Source organism: Trichoderma breve, chromosome 3 (assembly GCF_028502605.1).
Source record: "Trichoderma breve strain T069 chromosome 3, whole genome shotgun sequence".
Taxonomy (NCBI): domain Eukaryota; kingdom Fungi; phylum Ascomycota; class Sordariomycetes; order Hypocreales; family Hypocreaceae; genus Trichoderma; species Trichoderma breve.
The window spans coordinates 1,602,921-1,618,437 of record NC_079234.1 but is presented as its reverse complement, the minus strand read 5'-3'; the positions used below and the strand labels follow the sequence as shown (position 1 = coordinate 1,618,437).

Sequence of the window (15,517 nt, the reverse complement as noted above, 5' to 3'; positions counted from 1 at the left end):
GTCAGTAGATGCCACTCTTAAAGAACCGGTCCAAGCGACAATTGAAGTGGTTAGCGAGGTAAGCTAGCGACGTGGTGCGCCCACAGCAATTCCCGAAGGATTCCGAGCTGAGGAGAAATGCAAGAAAAGAGTCAAAGTAACCAATAAGAATGATTGCCAAGTAAATAATATCTTTCATCTTAAAATTTAGCACAAATAGTCTATTTAGAGTACCACCACTTGGGCTGTGTTGCTATTTGACTTGCCCCTCAAAAGCTCGGTACACTGTCGGAAGAAGAGGTGGGAAGAACAACGGAAGAAACCGATCATCGTATTTCGAGTCAAGTTTCATCGATGTAGTCTAAGACTCTCAGCTGTGTCTATATGCGGCGCCCGGACAGCCCAGACAATGTACATTGCGAGAATTGAACAGACGAATCATATGAGACAAGCTCCTTCGGTATGTCCATGCACTTTGATCTGGGTAAAGACGTTGATGAAAAGGAGTTCGAGCCAATGAATCCGTTAGTATTCAATTTTCTCCCAAAGTCAAGCACATTCTTGCCAGTAACCACAATGTCACTGCATTGAGCCAAGACACAGCCAAAGTTTGAATATTCGTAAGATACTTCACGATAGACAACCTTTTCATACTACTTCTGCGGACCATTATTCCAAATAGTACCACTATGCTTCAAAGGGAATGAATTGCATCCAGGAACTACTTGATAGAGCTGATGTCGAATGCGCTGCCCCCACTGGATACAGACAAAGTGGATTGCACTCCAGCCTTCTGTCGCCCGACAAACTACAGTCGTTGCCACCACTAGCCGGCCTACCAACAAAGAGGTGGCTCAAACAGGAGATGTAATGACGTATTCTGAAGAAGTATGAAGAAACTAATCACTCTGTGTCACTATATAAGGATCAAGCTGGCCGGAAGAACAAGAGGAGAAAGAATCACTTCCATCATTCACAGACACAATCTTCAAAGAGCACGCCTTCAACTCAGTAATTGCAGTGTAACTTTCCCAGACTTCATCTTATACCATCCTAACATCTTCAACAAAAGATCCCAGGAAATAATATAAAGAAAATGGCTTCTCTCCCAAAGCGCGCTGTCATTACCGTCACTTCAGCCAAGGCTGACCTCTTCAACGGCAAAGAGACAACTGGCGTCTTCATTTCGGAGGCTCTTCACCCATTTCGAGTGTTCCGCGATGCTGGCTTTGAGGTTGACTTGGTCTCGGAGACTGGCAAGTACACGCCGGATTGGCTGTCACTGCAGTCCGATTTCCTAAATGGCTCCGACAAGGAGATGTACGATGACCTTCAGAGCGAGTTCCGGAAGAAACTCGATAACATGCCGACCCCTTCTGAGCTTGATGGCAATAACTACGGAATTTTTTTCGCTTCGGCTGGTCACGCTGCCCTCATTGACTACCCAACTGCTACTGGCCTGCAGAAAATCGCCGAGGATATCTGGGCAAATGGTGGAGTTGTGTCTGCCGTTTGCCACGGTCCTGCCATTTTCGCCAATATCAAGGACAAGGCCACTGGAAAGCCCATTATTGCCGGTAGAACTATCACTGGATTCACCACGGAGGGAGAAGATGTCCTGAAGATCATGTCCGAGATTAAGAGCTGGGGCAAGCCTCTCGTGGAGGAGCATGCAGCGGCTCTTGGTGCTACCTGTGAGTGCATTCTTTTCACCTTTTCTGAGTGATTAAACGTGACTAATACAGAGATCGAAATAATAGACAAGCGTCCCGACAACGTTTGGGCTGATTTGCACGTTGTTGATGGACGCGTAGTAACCGGTACCAACCCCGCGAGTGCTACGTCGACGGCTAAGGCTGCCGTGGAAGTTTACAACAGCCTTTGAATCAAGTGTGGATAACATAGTAGACAGGAAGACAATAGATTAATGAGAATATAGACCAGTGTTGTTCTATCTGAATCGCTGGCCGTTTCGTGTGATGTAAGCCGTAAGCTACTCAAAAGATATGTAGAGATTCGTTTACACCACAGCGGTTAGTGTCTAACTATCGATATAATGGGCATAATAGCCCCAGTGCCATCCTTTGGAGGCACCTGGAGAGTAGAATCTCCCTGTATATCTACTCCGGTCGCTGGGCCCAAATAATGTGGTGTCTGATGGCAGTACGATAAGTCTCCAAATCTTCATTAAATCGGGTAGGTAAATCTTCCCAATCCTTTGTAGACATACTCAGGGTTTCAGGGCTAAAACGAGAACGATTAGCGCATGGCAGCATAGTCTATGCTCGAAAATAACTTACCTAGTGTTCGGGTACATGTTATTAAAGGCTGCGCGCATGCTTTTTCGCCCACGGATGTCCAACTCGCGATGATCTTGGAATTTTCCAATAACGATATCCAATGTTTGGACATTGATATTAACAAATCCGATTTTTTCGAGTTGTGACAGTATGATTTCTTTAGGATTTGGACATTGCATGAATAAATCGGCAATTTGATGCAACGTTGCGAAGGCTGAAGGGCCTGGACCTGAGACATTCTCATTTGCTGCCGGTTCAACAAACTGGATCCAGCCTCCAGGCTTAACACATTTGGCTAATCTTTCGACAGATTTCTCGATAGCGGCGACTGAGAAACTTGGGAAGATAAATCGTTGATGGACAAGGTCGAAATACATAGTCCACTGGGAAGGGAGTTCTTGTGATAGATCGCCGAGGGTTAAGTTGACATTGGATGGAAGACTCTCCGATGGCGGGTATAATTCAGGTCTGCGATATATCATGTTAATTAAAATCCTGATTGCTATACAGCTTCAAAGACTGACGCAATATCGAATCCGACAAACTCCGTCTCAGGTGGAAACAATGAGCTAACGTCGCATAGCCAAGTACCTCACACAAAGTCAGTACACATGATTCGAGACATGGATGATTGATAGAACTTGGTACCATCAGCAGTTGCCGAATCTAAAATCTTCTGATTCTTTCGTTCATAGTCAACTGGAGCTTTAATTAAGCCACCAAAGGAGCCCTTTATCCATTCATGCTGATTCTTCATTCGCTCAATTTCTTGTCGATTATGGGGCAGGATGTATGCTTTTCTTGCCGCGTCTTCCGCGGATGTTTCACTGGATCTAGCGTCGTAAGCCATGGCGCTGTAGCTCCGTTCCTTTAGCTGCCAAGATAGTAATGAATACAGAGCGATAATTTTGTTATGCCGAGAAGACACGGAAGGGGAATATAGCCTTCAATTACTTCCCTGATAAAATAAACAATTATTGATGATCATCCACTCTGCGCGTGCATCCACTCAGTTGGAATTTCTCATGTTCTCCTGGTTCAAATCGGTTACCGAGCTGTGCCACCTTGCCGGGTTCCGATTATCCTAGGGTACCTAGGTAAGCAAAATAAGATGGTAAGAAAAGTTTAATCGTGGAGCAAGTAGTGTATTAATCTCGAATAAACCCGTAAATTGGCGAAAACCAATGTGTATACTCTATCTCACTTGTAATCTTCGATTTCATGGGGTGTTCAGTTCCATGAATGCCCGAGTAGCTTATCAGCAAACTTCACAATACTGATAGCCGCATCGTTGTCCATAGCTGAACAGGAATCATGTTATCGCGGCGGGCAATCGAGAACAACGCTTGGTTTCGGGAGCAGTTCAAACGACCACTAGCACGGCAGGGGTCGAAGAATATCTCTATCATCGATATGGCCACTGCTGAGAATTGGCTTATTCGGCCTGAAGTATTGTCCATACTCAAAAGAAACTGCTCCCAAGCCTTAAAAGAAGAACACCTTTCATACGCCAATGGTCTAGGAGGAACTCCCGAACTTCTAGAGAGCCTCTCAACATTCTTCAATCATTTCTTCTCGCCCATGGTACCGGTACGACCGGAACATATTGTAACTGGACCTGGCTGTAGCACGGTCTTGGATACGCTAATTCATGATATATGCGATATGGGCGATGGCCTCCTTGTAACAGCTCCTATGTGGGGTGAGTAAATATTTGCGTATATGGTAATGTATTTAACAACTCAGCGAGCTTACTATAAATGAGTAGGAAGCTTTCAAATATCGGCGGTTATGAGAAATTCTGTTCAATTGATACCGGTTTATGTTCCTTTTGAACAGTCTCAAAGCGCAAGTGACATAGTCCAAGCCTATAGATCAGCAGCACAAGAGGCTTCATGCAAGGTTCGAGGAATACTGTTCTGCAATCCTCACAACCCTTATGGGCATATTTGCCCTACTGAGGCGATAGATGGTTTGCTACAATATTGCCAAGAGGCCGATTTGCACTTTATTTCTGACGAGATCTACGCACTCTCAACATTTGGAGACCGAGGCGAGTTATTGGTAAGATGCAAAGGCGTATATAATTCCCCGGAGACAGAATTTACTTCGGTTTTGTCAAGAAATTTGGACGCCCTGTGCGTCGAAAGGTCAAGAGTTCATGTCCTTTATAGCATCAGCAAAGATTTCGGCTGCAGTGGCATTAGACTAGTGAGTGCAATATTTCTCATGTGCAAATCATTGTTGAGCTAATCGATATACCATTCTAGGGATGCCTGGTCAGCCAAGCGAATAAGGCATTACGAATGTCGCAGGCTATTTTGAACAATGCAAAGCTTTGCAACGCTGCCACCGTCATGATCTCACCAATGCTTTCCAATACATCGGAAATGGAAAAGATCGTGGACCTCAATACAAAGAGGTTATATCGAGCTGTTCAAATAGCTATCCAGTTTGCCGAGTTTCATCAACTGGAATATTACAAGCCAGTAGCTGGATTGTACATCTGGCTAAGATTATCAGCAGAATGTACTACTTTTGATGACGAAGAGGCTCTCGTTCATCGATGTGCTCAGCTCGGAGTGTTCGTTGGCAGTGGTGCGGATTACGCCGAGCTCCAGCCGGGCTGGTTCCGGCTGACTTTTGCAATTCCAGAAGACAAATTACTGCAGGGATTGCGGCGTATTGAAGAAGCAGTTGGATTTAAAGTAGTATTTACCACTGACTCGAGTGTTCAAAGCTGGGCTACGGTATGCGCTAAGTGGTGGAGAGGAATACGAGGGTAGATCTGCCCGTCGGCGTGTTTTTGAGCTCTCTTTGTATCCTGCCTTCAGATTATATTTCCAGATACAATTTCAATTAATTACTCGTGGAGATGCCTATTATAGAGAAGTTACCCCGTGTGCGGAGTTAGTTTTACCATACATTCAGGCAAGCCGATCCAGCTATCGGCTTGTAGTTCAATGCCATCAATTCCACCTTTACCTATAATGTCAATCCGATAACAGCGTACCATCTCCGCAACAATTACCCGGAGAATAATGTCGGCCACATTCTTCCCTAAGCACTGCCGAGGACCAAATCCAAAACGCCACATGTTATATCGCCGCGATTGGTCTCTTTGGCCGAGGTGCCTGCGAGGGTTGAATATTGTAGAGTCCTCCCAGTAGGCGTTGTCTACATTGATTGCGTACGAATCTACTATAACATCGGTCTAGTGCGATTAGTTTGGTGTCCATGTAAATCTCAGTAAATGTTCGCGGAGGTCATACATTTCGTAAAATCTTAAAATCGCCGACAGTCTTATCGGTCAGCGCTGACTCGGGATTTGAAAAAGCTGTCAAAACTGTCAGCAGAATACATGGAGTCAAGTGAAATTGCCCGCTTACGGAGAATTGGGTGCAGCCGGGAGGATTCCAGGATGCAGGCTGCCAAGAGAGTATTATCCTGGCGGAGATATTCCTCGTAATCTTCTTCTGAGTGAGAATTTGCCCCGATTTCTTGGCGAACATCATGTTGAGTGCTTGTGTGATGAGCAATTCTGAGCATGGCCCAAGATAATGCATGTGCAGTGACATCTAGATTGGCAAATAAAGACTCATCTAAGGTTTGAAGAAGCTGCTTCTAGTTAGATGCGTTCAGAGATGGCCGGAGGAAGTGGAAATTCTTCAACAAACCTCTTCTTTGGATAATCCCCCACGCTCTACCGTTTCCCAAAGGGACACAATGGCGCCTCCGCTGTTAAGGGTGGCCTCGTCGTGCGACCTCTTGACGAAGTCTTCCCAGCGGCGCTGAAACTCTCGAAGTTTTGGCATAGCCGAACCAGGTAGATACTTGGCAAATGAATATCGATTGACACCACCGCTGAATGCGTCCCTGAATAAAACTTCTCTCAAAGGTCCAATCATGTAGATCTCATGCCGCTGGGCTGCCGACAAAGGACCAAAGAAGATGCTTGCGACCATAAAAAAGGGACAATATTTAAGGTCATCTGTTACGTTAATGGTGGTACTATTATTCTCCTTGTTCATCGATTGTAAGAACACCCTTGATTCGTTGAGGAAAAGCAATGATCTCTTGAGAGATGCTGGCCGCGTAAAGTGGTGTTCAAAAGGTGCGCGAACTCTCACCCACCGCTTCTGACTGACAACACCAACGCAAGACCCCAGTAGCTCTCCAAAAAGCCATCCTGCGTTGTTATCAGATGCTTTGATATGATTATGTGAATCTTTGTAGAAGGCTTGTACGTGCTCAGGTTTGGTTATGACGCTGAAAAGCATGCATTAGTGGGCATTATGGCACTCCTGTATGCTAGGTGATTCTCACACTTCGCGCTTGAAGCCTGACCAGATACTGTATATAGATCCGTAGCTGTTTCTCCATCTTCGAGCTGCGTTTCGTCCGCTAAAAAACTTCTCTGTTCCCTGTCCGTTAGGAAAGCGAAAGGGTGGGCCAGGAAATGGTTTTATGCGACTAGATCGTTGGGCGGACTGCAATGGCAAGGCCAGATATAATTAGCACGGCTTGAAATGGGTATTAGTTGAAAGGGATAATCTAAATTTCTGATTGAGAAGCTTTAGAGAAGTATCTTACAAGGAGAAAGTAAACTAAAACAACGAAAAGAGGCAATGTGAGGATATAGTAATCACTCAGTCGGTTCACCAAATGTGAAAGCATGATTCAACGCATGACACAGTAAATTGGAAGCATATGAGGAATCGGTAAAATTTGCTCTACAAAGTATTCAAAATTACCATATTATTTCTGGCCTTTGACGTTTATTACTTGTATAACACTCTGTGATGGATTGGTGTCGGTAACCGACGGTCCGATTGTCATCGGACCGTCGGGATCGGAATAAGATGGCTGATAGCAGTTGAGACGATCATGACGCTGGATTTGTATCAAAATTAATTGTGTTCTTATTTATATGTATACTATATACTTAAGCCGTGGACTAGACTAGATAACTCTTCTCATTCCATTATGCAACTTTAGACTCGACAGTCATGGCATCATTACCCACCAACTTATGCGAACTATTCGCCCAGTCTGTTCGGCAATATCCAGAAAATCTTGCGGTCGAACATGAAGATGGATCCTTTACCTATAGAGAGTTGGATGACATTTCATCAGCCTTAGCTCACGATTTGACTCTTCTGCGAGTTGGAAGGGGATCACCAGTTCTGTTGGTAACAACTCACGGAAGCTTCAACATTATCGCGATCCTAGCCATTCTAAAAACTGGAGGCTGCTTTGTTCCCATCGATCGCAAGACATGGTCACCTGAAATGATCAATTACGTATGCGACACAGTCGAAAGTCGTATCATCATCAATACTACTCCAGAACCCTTCTCAGCCGCCAAGGGGTCGCATCACGTATTACATTTGACCAGTCTTCCGTCGATATCGTCGTCCCAGACTTCCCCGTCCGTATATCCTCAGACCTTGGAAGATGATGATGCATGCATTATCTTTACAAGTGGTAGTACCGGGTGTCCAAAAGGCGTCATCCTCTCGCACAAGTCTTTGCGTCTATACTCTACGACGAGTCCCATGAACTTGGACATCGTTCCAGGAGATAGGCTGCTCCATATTTTGTCGGTGGCTTTTGATGGTAAGCGTTATTTTTATCGAACTTTTATCATCTATATAAATGAGCTAATACTATACTCCAGCCTGCGCTTGTATGCTTTTCTCAACCCTAGGAAATGGTGGCACCGTGGTCCCAACCCAAGCCGAAGACATATACGCTAAAGCCCCTTCATGTACTGTAGTGGCTGCTACACCTTCAATACTGAGCACTATAATGGATTCTTCGCCGGACACTAGCATTTTAAATCATGTTCATACCGTCATTCTTGGCGGCGAGACTGCAAAACAGGATTTGCTGGGATCCTTGTTGGATGCTGGTATTCGAGTTCTGGTCGGATATGGAGCGACAGAAACGACCTCTATGGGCTCTATACATGTTGTAACCCGTGACCCAGAAACGAATGCAATCAATCCGCTACTGATCGGGATCTCAATCAAACAAAGCCCAATTCAGCTTGTGAACAGCGACCATCAACTGATCGAAGACGCGTTTGTGGAAGGAGAGATATTCATCGCAGGAGATGGCCTCTCTCGCGGATATTACAAGGATGATGAGAAAACAAACAATAATTTCATCTACTGGAACTCAACACGAGTTTATAAAACTGGCGATTATGGCCGATGGATACCAAATCCTGAAGGTGACCGGTTGATCGAGTTCCGCGGACGAAAAGATAGAACAGTCAAGAATGGGGGGTTCCTTGTGAATCTAGACCGAGACGTTGAAAATGCTCTTAGCCATGTGGGTATGTCGCTCGGTGTAACATCTGTCTGCGCTGCAGTGACAGAAGATGGAATTGTTGCAGTGGTGACTCCAGAGAGCATTGATACTGTGGCACTTTTGGCGAAAGCGAGGGAATCAATGTCTACCTACTGTATTCCGTATCGGATAGAGACTGTGGAATCCTTTCCTACATCTTCCAACGGTAAAGTTCAGCATAGAAAGGTGCTGGAGGTTATCTCAGCTACGGATGGCACAACGGGCTCGAACACACCTGTTGCCATGCCCTTACCACCCGCAGCACAACAGTCAGATCCCAAGACAATGGCTGAAGAAGAACGACTTTCAAAGATTTTGGACGCTGCTTCAAATATCTTTGGACTTTCTGGAGATGGACCGAAGAGAATACAAGAAAGCGATTCTTTCTTAAAGCTAGGCGGCTCGTCACTTTTAGCATTCAAGCTTGCTTCAACCCTCCGTCAGCTAAATCTCAACATCTCCCCCAAAGATCTTTTTAGTGGTCATACATTTCAGGAAATAGCCAAATCCTCAGCGAGTATTACCATTGCAGAAGAAGGGTCTTTGCAGTCACTCGCAGACGAGAGATCCGCTGTTACGCAGAAATTAACATCTCTTCGAAACCAAGCCCGAAGCATTTTAGCTTTGGAGAATGACAGCTTCGACATTGGTCCCTTGACCAGTTTACAGCTAACTCTAGCATTGCCAACATTGAGTTGCAGCTGGAAAAATGTGAATCAAGTCAAATTGTCTTACAGAAGTGAATATGCTAGCATGATTGAGCGAGCATGGCGAGCGGTCTGGCAAGCGGAACCAGTATTCAGAACTGACCTGTGTCTGACCATAGGATGCGGCGCTCAGATTGTCCATAAACGATCAATGAGAAAGCCCAAGATGCAGTTCTTTAACGACTCATCCGATTATGAAGAAGCAGTTCAGAAAGCCGATACTAATGTCGGATTGGGCTGCTCGCTGGAATTTATTGTATATCACCCAACTGCGGTTCTTGGAGCCACGGCAGCCGTCAGTATGCCAAAAGAAATTGAAGAGTTGACAGTAGTCTTAACGGCTCATCACAGCCTAATGGACGGCTTGTCATTGCAGATCCTCCTGGCGAATGTTGAACACGCTGCAAAGGGACGGAAGATTCCCCACAGTCTCAGTTCCATTGAGGGCCATCTCGAGTTGATATCAATCCAGCAAAAGAACGATGCTCGTGCCAAAAGTTTCTTTTCCGAATACTTGAGAAAAGTGCAACTGGCAGACAACCTCCCTAAGAAGCCCGATGTCGCCATTGGAGGGAATATGAGCCTCACCAGTCCGAATAACTCTATCCTATTCGGGCCCTCTGTTAATAGTGATGAAGTTGCTCATTTTGCAACCCAAATTGGTGTATCGCCAGCATGCATGTATTATACTGCCTGGGCAATGGCTATGAGCACTTTTGAGAACAACTCCACAATCGTCATGGGCTCCGTGTTCTCTAACAGAGCGTCACACCCTGAATTCCATAACGTAATTGGTTTATACATGTCGACTCTGCCTTTGGTTATCAGTATTGATGCAGATGAAACAGTATACCAGCTACTCCACAAGACTATGGGCGACATACTTTCTCTTGGAGAATATGCTTGGGCACGCTCAGATCAAGTTGGCATCGGCAGCCACATAAGTAGCCTGGTGGCACTTCAACCACCACTCCCCGATGAGAATTCACACCCTCCTGCTATTCGGGCAGAGTCATTGGAAAATAGCGAATTTCCACTATCGTTGCTGATAGAATCTAATGGGGAATTTCGTATTTTGCACAATAGCGGTGTATTTGATGAAGGTGTAATCCGACGGTTAGGCGGGCATTTTAAGCAAGCACTTCGGGGCGTGCTAAACCACACCTTGGTGGGCGAATGTATGCGGTTGAATATCATTCAAGAAACGGCATATCTTCAAGCAGAAAAATTAAGGATCAAACAAACTGAACAAACAGTCAAGATGGCATTGGAGGAGTCGATCGACCGGTTCCAAGACTACATCGCCATTGAAGATTGCAAAGGCAATACGCTCACTTATAAACAACTCGAGCAGCAAACAAACATTATTGCTAATATGATTAATAAGCATTTGTCTGATACAGCGGCCACGAGTGTTGCCATATATGGCGATGGGTCAGTCGGGTGGCTGCTAGGCTTGTTAGGAATTCTCAAAACAAGCCGTACCTTTGTTCCTCTTGACCCTAAGTGGTCGATGGAAAGAAAGGCTATGGTCCTAGAAGCTAGCAAAGTAGCTGCCATTATTGTCCCCAACTCTGCACAGAAAAACGAAGTCCCAATAGTAGGTGAGAAGAAAGCATTAGCTGTAAATCATATGCTGTCTGGTGTAGGTAGCCATGAACGGGCCTCAAGACTACCTGATACTGGCCATGCAGACTCTGTTCTTGTTTACATCTTTACTTCGGGGACGACTGGAGCACCAAAAGGTATTCCTACAACTCATCGGTCATTTCTGGCATTCCAGAGCAATCCCGAGGCAACGATGTTTGCCGCTCCCGGGAGGCGAATTGCCCAATTCATGTCACCTGCTTTTGATGCTTGCAACGAAGAAATATTTTCTGCGCTACTGCATGGAGCAACACTTATTCTGAGAGATCCATTAGATCCATATGCCCACCTACTAAAAGTTAATACAGTAACCATGACCCCGGCAGTTTTGTCTGTGCTGGAGCCAGAACATTACCCAAACCTTGAGATTGTGAGTCGCTATCACTTCGACATGTGTTCTCTGCTAATAATGCTCAATGTTGAAGATATATGCTACCGGAGAAGCGATGACGGCTCCTATTGTCGAAAAGTTCGCTACTAAGAAGCTACTTTATAATGCCTATGGGCCAGCAGAGGTATGATAGCTTAATACATTACTTGTTTAGACGCAGCTAACCAATCATTTCTCTCAGTGTTCCATTAGCACCTCGTTCGAACGAATGATCCAAGGCGATGTAATCACGATTGGAAAGGCTTCAGCGACAGCGCGCATGTATCTTCTCGATGAAAAGCAAAACCCCGTTCCGAGGGCAGTTCAGGGCGAGATATACCTGGCCGGTGTGCAGGTGCTTGAACGGTACATCAACGCTCCTGAACAAACGGCTTTACGTGTACTCCCTGATCCATGGCATCCAAAAGAACGAATGTATCGCACTGGCGACTATGGCATCGGCGTGAAAGATGGTCGGGTGATATATATGGGTCGCATAGACCGTCAAGTCAAAATTCGTGGCTTTCGCATCGAGCTTGATGGAGTAGAACATGCGATTCTGTCTGAGCCAGCAATTGATGACATTTCGCAGTGTGCTGTGCTGGCAATTGATGGTTTACTCGTGGCATATGTCTCGTTTGGTTCAAAGCAATCTCAAACTTGGACACAAGAGCGGATAGATCGGCTCCGTAACAGGATGGTCGAAACCCAACTTCCTTCATGGGTCCCTCAACAGATTATCTCAATTGCTGATTTCCCAAAGTCAGCAAATGGGAAAGTTGATAACAAAGCCCTGGAACAGATGTACAAATCAAAGTCTTTTCTTCATAACGAGACTCTGCCTGGACTATCCATATCAATGGATGACACCAGTGTTGAATCCAAGCTATCAGAGGCATGGTGCGAAATTCTTCAACTAATACCTCCCGTACGCCTGAGTCCCGAAGATAATTTCTTCTCCTTGGGTGGGCACTCGGTTTTGGTCCTGCTTTTAGCTACGAAACTTACGGGAATATTCGCTGTTGAGATTACAACTCGCGAACTTTTGCCGTCTCCAGTGTTCCAAGACCAAGTCAACGCGATTAAACATCTGCTGGAAACTAAGGGAGGCTCAGAGGGTCATACAAAGGAATCAATACGCAACCACGCGTTGCCAATGGAGGAGTTAACAGAGCTGGAAAAGCAAGTATGGTTCCAATATCAGGTTGGAACGACAGTCACGGCATTCAACATTGCCAACATTTTAACCGTCAATGGCCAAATAGATTACACCAGGCTCGTGAACTCTTTCAACACAGCATTAGCGTCGGACCCAGTACTTAGCTGCAATTTCGTGGAAGGGCCTGACGGCCTGAGGAGAGTTATTCGAAGCTCGGCTCCTCAAGTTCGCGAGGTGGAACAGCTCGATATAGCATCAGAGATAAACTGTGTGTTCAACTTGGAGCATGATGAGCTAATTCGCGTCCACATTATATGTCAACCTAAATACCGAAAAGAGAAGACATCAATGGCCGAGATCGTCATCACAACTTCTCACAGCATCGCCGATATGGCCACATTGCAGAATTTACTTCGCCTTGTCTCAACCGCATACGCAGGAAAGGTCATAAAAGCACACAAAGAGCCGCAGCATCTAAGCTCAAATCGCTGGCAAAATACTCCCACAATCCTTGAGCAAAGCTTTTGGAGAGACTACTTGCGTAAAGAGGATGCAGAGATCTCCAAACTATCCCATTTTAAGGTCCCTCTTCTTCCTTCTGTGACAGCAGCCTTCCATGGGACATACCGAGTTTGCGAGTTCCGGGGGAATTTAATCACCAGGCTGAATGCCTTGATAGAGCGGCTTGGTATAACACACCATCACATGGCATTAACAGTCGCTGCTCTTCTTTTGCAGTGGTTGATGAATGAGGATGACATTGTACTAGGGGCTCCAAATGCCAATCGTTGTTCCTCAGTTGAACGAGAAGCATTGGGACAGTTCCTCGATCGACTCCCCATCCGCATACAGCTCGATTGTCCACGATCTACTTCAGGCGGAGCGAGCCTCGCGCAGATACTGAAAAATGTCCGTGATTCGGCAATCAAAGCTTTAACCAATGCGATCCCATTCCCTAAAATCTTGGAGGCACTCAACATCTCAAGCGGTGATCTTCAACATCCAATTTTTGATTGCATGGTGACATTTCATCTCCGAAACAATAGCCTCGATAAGTGGCTGCAGTTACCAGATTGCGATGTGACTGTATCTCCTCGTTTTGCTGAAGGGGCCAAATTTCCATTAATGTTGGAATGGTTCGAACTAGATACAGACTGTTGGTCGCTTCATATCGAGCACGATACAAACCGGTTACCACATGCTATTATTGACACCATTGAGCATGTTCTAAAGACAATTCTCGAGGCAATAGCAGATGAATGCCTGCTACATGATCTACATACTCGCCTAGCAGATGCTACAGAAGCTAACGGAAGCTCAATGGACCACAATGGGACGTCAGTTTCGAATGGTGTCCCGCCTCGGGCTCCAGGGCATGGGCTATTGCTACCATTTTTAGAGGTAATTAAAATCATTCAGAGAGAGATGATGATGTGCTTAAACGCGAGCGATATACAAATATTGCCCGACACGTCATTTTTCTCTGCTGGAGCAGATTCTAATGCTGCGGTCGCACTTCGTCATCGACTACGGGCACTGGGGCTTGAAGTGCCTTTGAGGGAGATATTTACGGCGAAGAGTCCGATGGAAATTGCAAGGCATGTTACAGTGTAGATAATTGAGGCTCCTTAAGACTTTCGGCTTGCGCTATGGGCTATTATAGAATTCGGAATACAAGATTGAGTACCAGATAACCATATTGTCCAATTTTAAAACATTCATGAATGCGACATCCCACGTGTCTTCTGATATCTAGTTTTTCATGAATGAGCATCAATATTGGAATCATTTATGAACCATGGTGAGATTCCCAGATACAGAGAAGATATCATACAAGGACACTGAGTCTTCCACTACCGTTGCTGAATGTCGGGAACCGAGCTCGATGACTACAATTCCTCATCGATAACGGCTATTCACGTTTTACTTTCAATGCTCTTTCCTCTTGGATTGTCATAATTAACAGCTTCATGAAAAACGAATTTGCGAATGGCTAACGAAACAAAGCTTCCGATTTGGAAAATTGCGGCGCAAGAGGAAGAGCACATTTGGTATCTTGGATATGGCTCTAACATGAAAGCCAGCTCCATGAAGGGTCGAAACATCACTCCATTGGCTACCAGGATTGTCAATGTCCCAACCCATTATGTCACATTCGACGTCTTTGGAATCCCGTATTCCGAGCCGTGCTATGCTAGCATCGAAGAATTCCCAAATGGCGGGACTGGAAAACGCCAACTGCTCCATGGCGACACACAGATTCCCGTTCCATCACTGTGCGGCATCGCTCATCTCTTGACTGCAATCGAGTTTCACCAGCTATTGGTAACTGAAGGCAGTGGAGTTGTGTACGATATTGTTAAGCTCCAAGCATATCAACTAGACGAAGCGCACAAAGTCTCTGGTGAAAGCTTCGCCGTGTATACCTTGAAGGCAAAATGGCCGTTGCGGCCTAACGGTACTCCAAGTGCTCGATACGTGGTAAGTAATGGAAGCCTTAGATCACCCATCAATTACTTTTATTAATTTGTGATTAGGATCTTTTCCTCCATGGAGCTAGAGAAAATAATCTCCCACCAGAATACATTAACTACCTTGAAACCTTCCCCCGCTATTTAAAATTAGAAGGGTCCGACAGAACATACGGCCAATTAGTGTTCGACGCAGGATGGAGGCCATTCTTGAAGCGGCTGGTTCGTCTTACGACCTGGAGAGTTGATGACGATGGCAATTGTCCAGCATACATCGCCTTGATAATTGTCTGGGCATATCGACTGATGTGGTTATATCACGATTATGTCCATAGGCACATTCTTGGTAGGGGCGATGGAGGTAAAATACTCTGGGACGCTATAGATCAATGAGCTATCGGAGGAAAACATCCTGAAAACTCGCTTCAAATAGTATCACATCATTTGCAGTATCATAAAAAGCCACGAAGTGGTTAGATTAGCGCTCAATTAAATTTATACTCAACATCTTTTCAGGCTTAAAAATA

General features: G+C 45.3%; 5 protein-coding genes across 5 annotated transcripts; 3 read left to right on the top strand and 2 right to left on the bottom strand.

Moving 5' to 3' along the window:
* Nucleotides 1-1,075: 1,075 nt before the first annotated feature.
* Nucleotides 1,076-1,864, top strand: T069G_04926 (DJ-1/PfpI family domain-containing protein; the record flags this gene model as incomplete). The annotated part of the gene is made up of 2 exons (XM_056172136.1): nucleotides 1,076-1,673; nucleotides 1,740-1,864. 2 exons carry the CDS (start codon nucleotides 1,076-1,078, stop codon nucleotides 1,862-1,864), a joined length of 723 nt encoding a protein of 240 aa, XP_056028994.1.
* A 235-nt stretch (nucleotides 1,865-2,099) lies between these two features.
* Nucleotides 2,100-3,129, bottom strand: T069G_04925 (methyltransferase domain-containing protein; the record flags this gene model as incomplete). Its single annotated transcript, XM_056172135.1, has 4 exons — nucleotides 2,100-2,223; nucleotides 2,280-2,747; nucleotides 2,804-2,870; nucleotides 2,928-3,129. The coding sequence occupies 4 exons, from the start codon at nucleotides 3,127-3,129 to the stop codon at nucleotides 2,100-2,102; spliced, it is 861 nt and encodes a 286-aa protein (XP_056028993.1).
* A 563-nt stretch (nucleotides 3,130-3,692) lies between these two features.
* On the top strand, nucleotides 3,693-5,065 carry T069G_04924 (aminotransferase class I and II domain-containing protein; the record flags this gene model as incomplete). The annotated part of the gene is made up of 5 exons (XM_056172134.1): nucleotides 3,693-3,981; nucleotides 4,048-4,181; nucleotides 4,242-4,332; nucleotides 4,381-4,490; nucleotides 4,550-5,065. The coding sequence occupies 5 exons, from the start codon at nucleotides 3,693-3,695 to the stop codon at nucleotides 5,063-5,065; spliced, it is 1,140 nt and encodes a 379-aa protein (XP_056028992.1).
* A 107-nt stretch (nucleotides 5,066-5,172) lies between these two features.
* On the bottom strand, nucleotides 5,173-6,956 carry T069G_04923 (cytochrome p450 domain-containing protein; the record flags this gene model as incomplete). The annotated part of the gene is made up of 6 exons (XM_056172133.1): nucleotides 5,173-5,493; nucleotides 5,552-5,625; nucleotides 5,669-5,903; nucleotides 5,957-6,548; nucleotides 6,606-6,769; nucleotides 6,873-6,956. 6 exons carry the CDS (start codon nucleotides 6,954-6,956, stop codon nucleotides 5,173-5,175), a joined length of 1,470 nt encoding a protein of 489 aa, XP_056028991.1.
* A 332-nt stretch (nucleotides 6,957-7,288) lies between these two features.
* T069G_04922 (AMP-binding enzyme domain-containing protein) lies at nucleotides 7,289-15,383 on the top strand (the record flags this gene model as incomplete). The annotated part of the gene is made up of 8 exons (XM_056172132.1): nucleotides 7,289-7,898; nucleotides 7,960-9,638; nucleotides 9,720-11,360; nucleotides 11,416-11,505; nucleotides 11,563-12,963; nucleotides 13,102-13,920; nucleotides 14,527-15,000; nucleotides 15,057-15,383. The coding sequence occupies 8 exons, from the start codon at nucleotides 7,289-7,291 to the stop codon at nucleotides 15,381-15,383; spliced, it is 7,041 nt and encodes a 2,346-aa protein (XP_056028990.1).
* Between the last annotated feature and the right edge of the window lie 134 nt (nucleotides 15,384-15,517).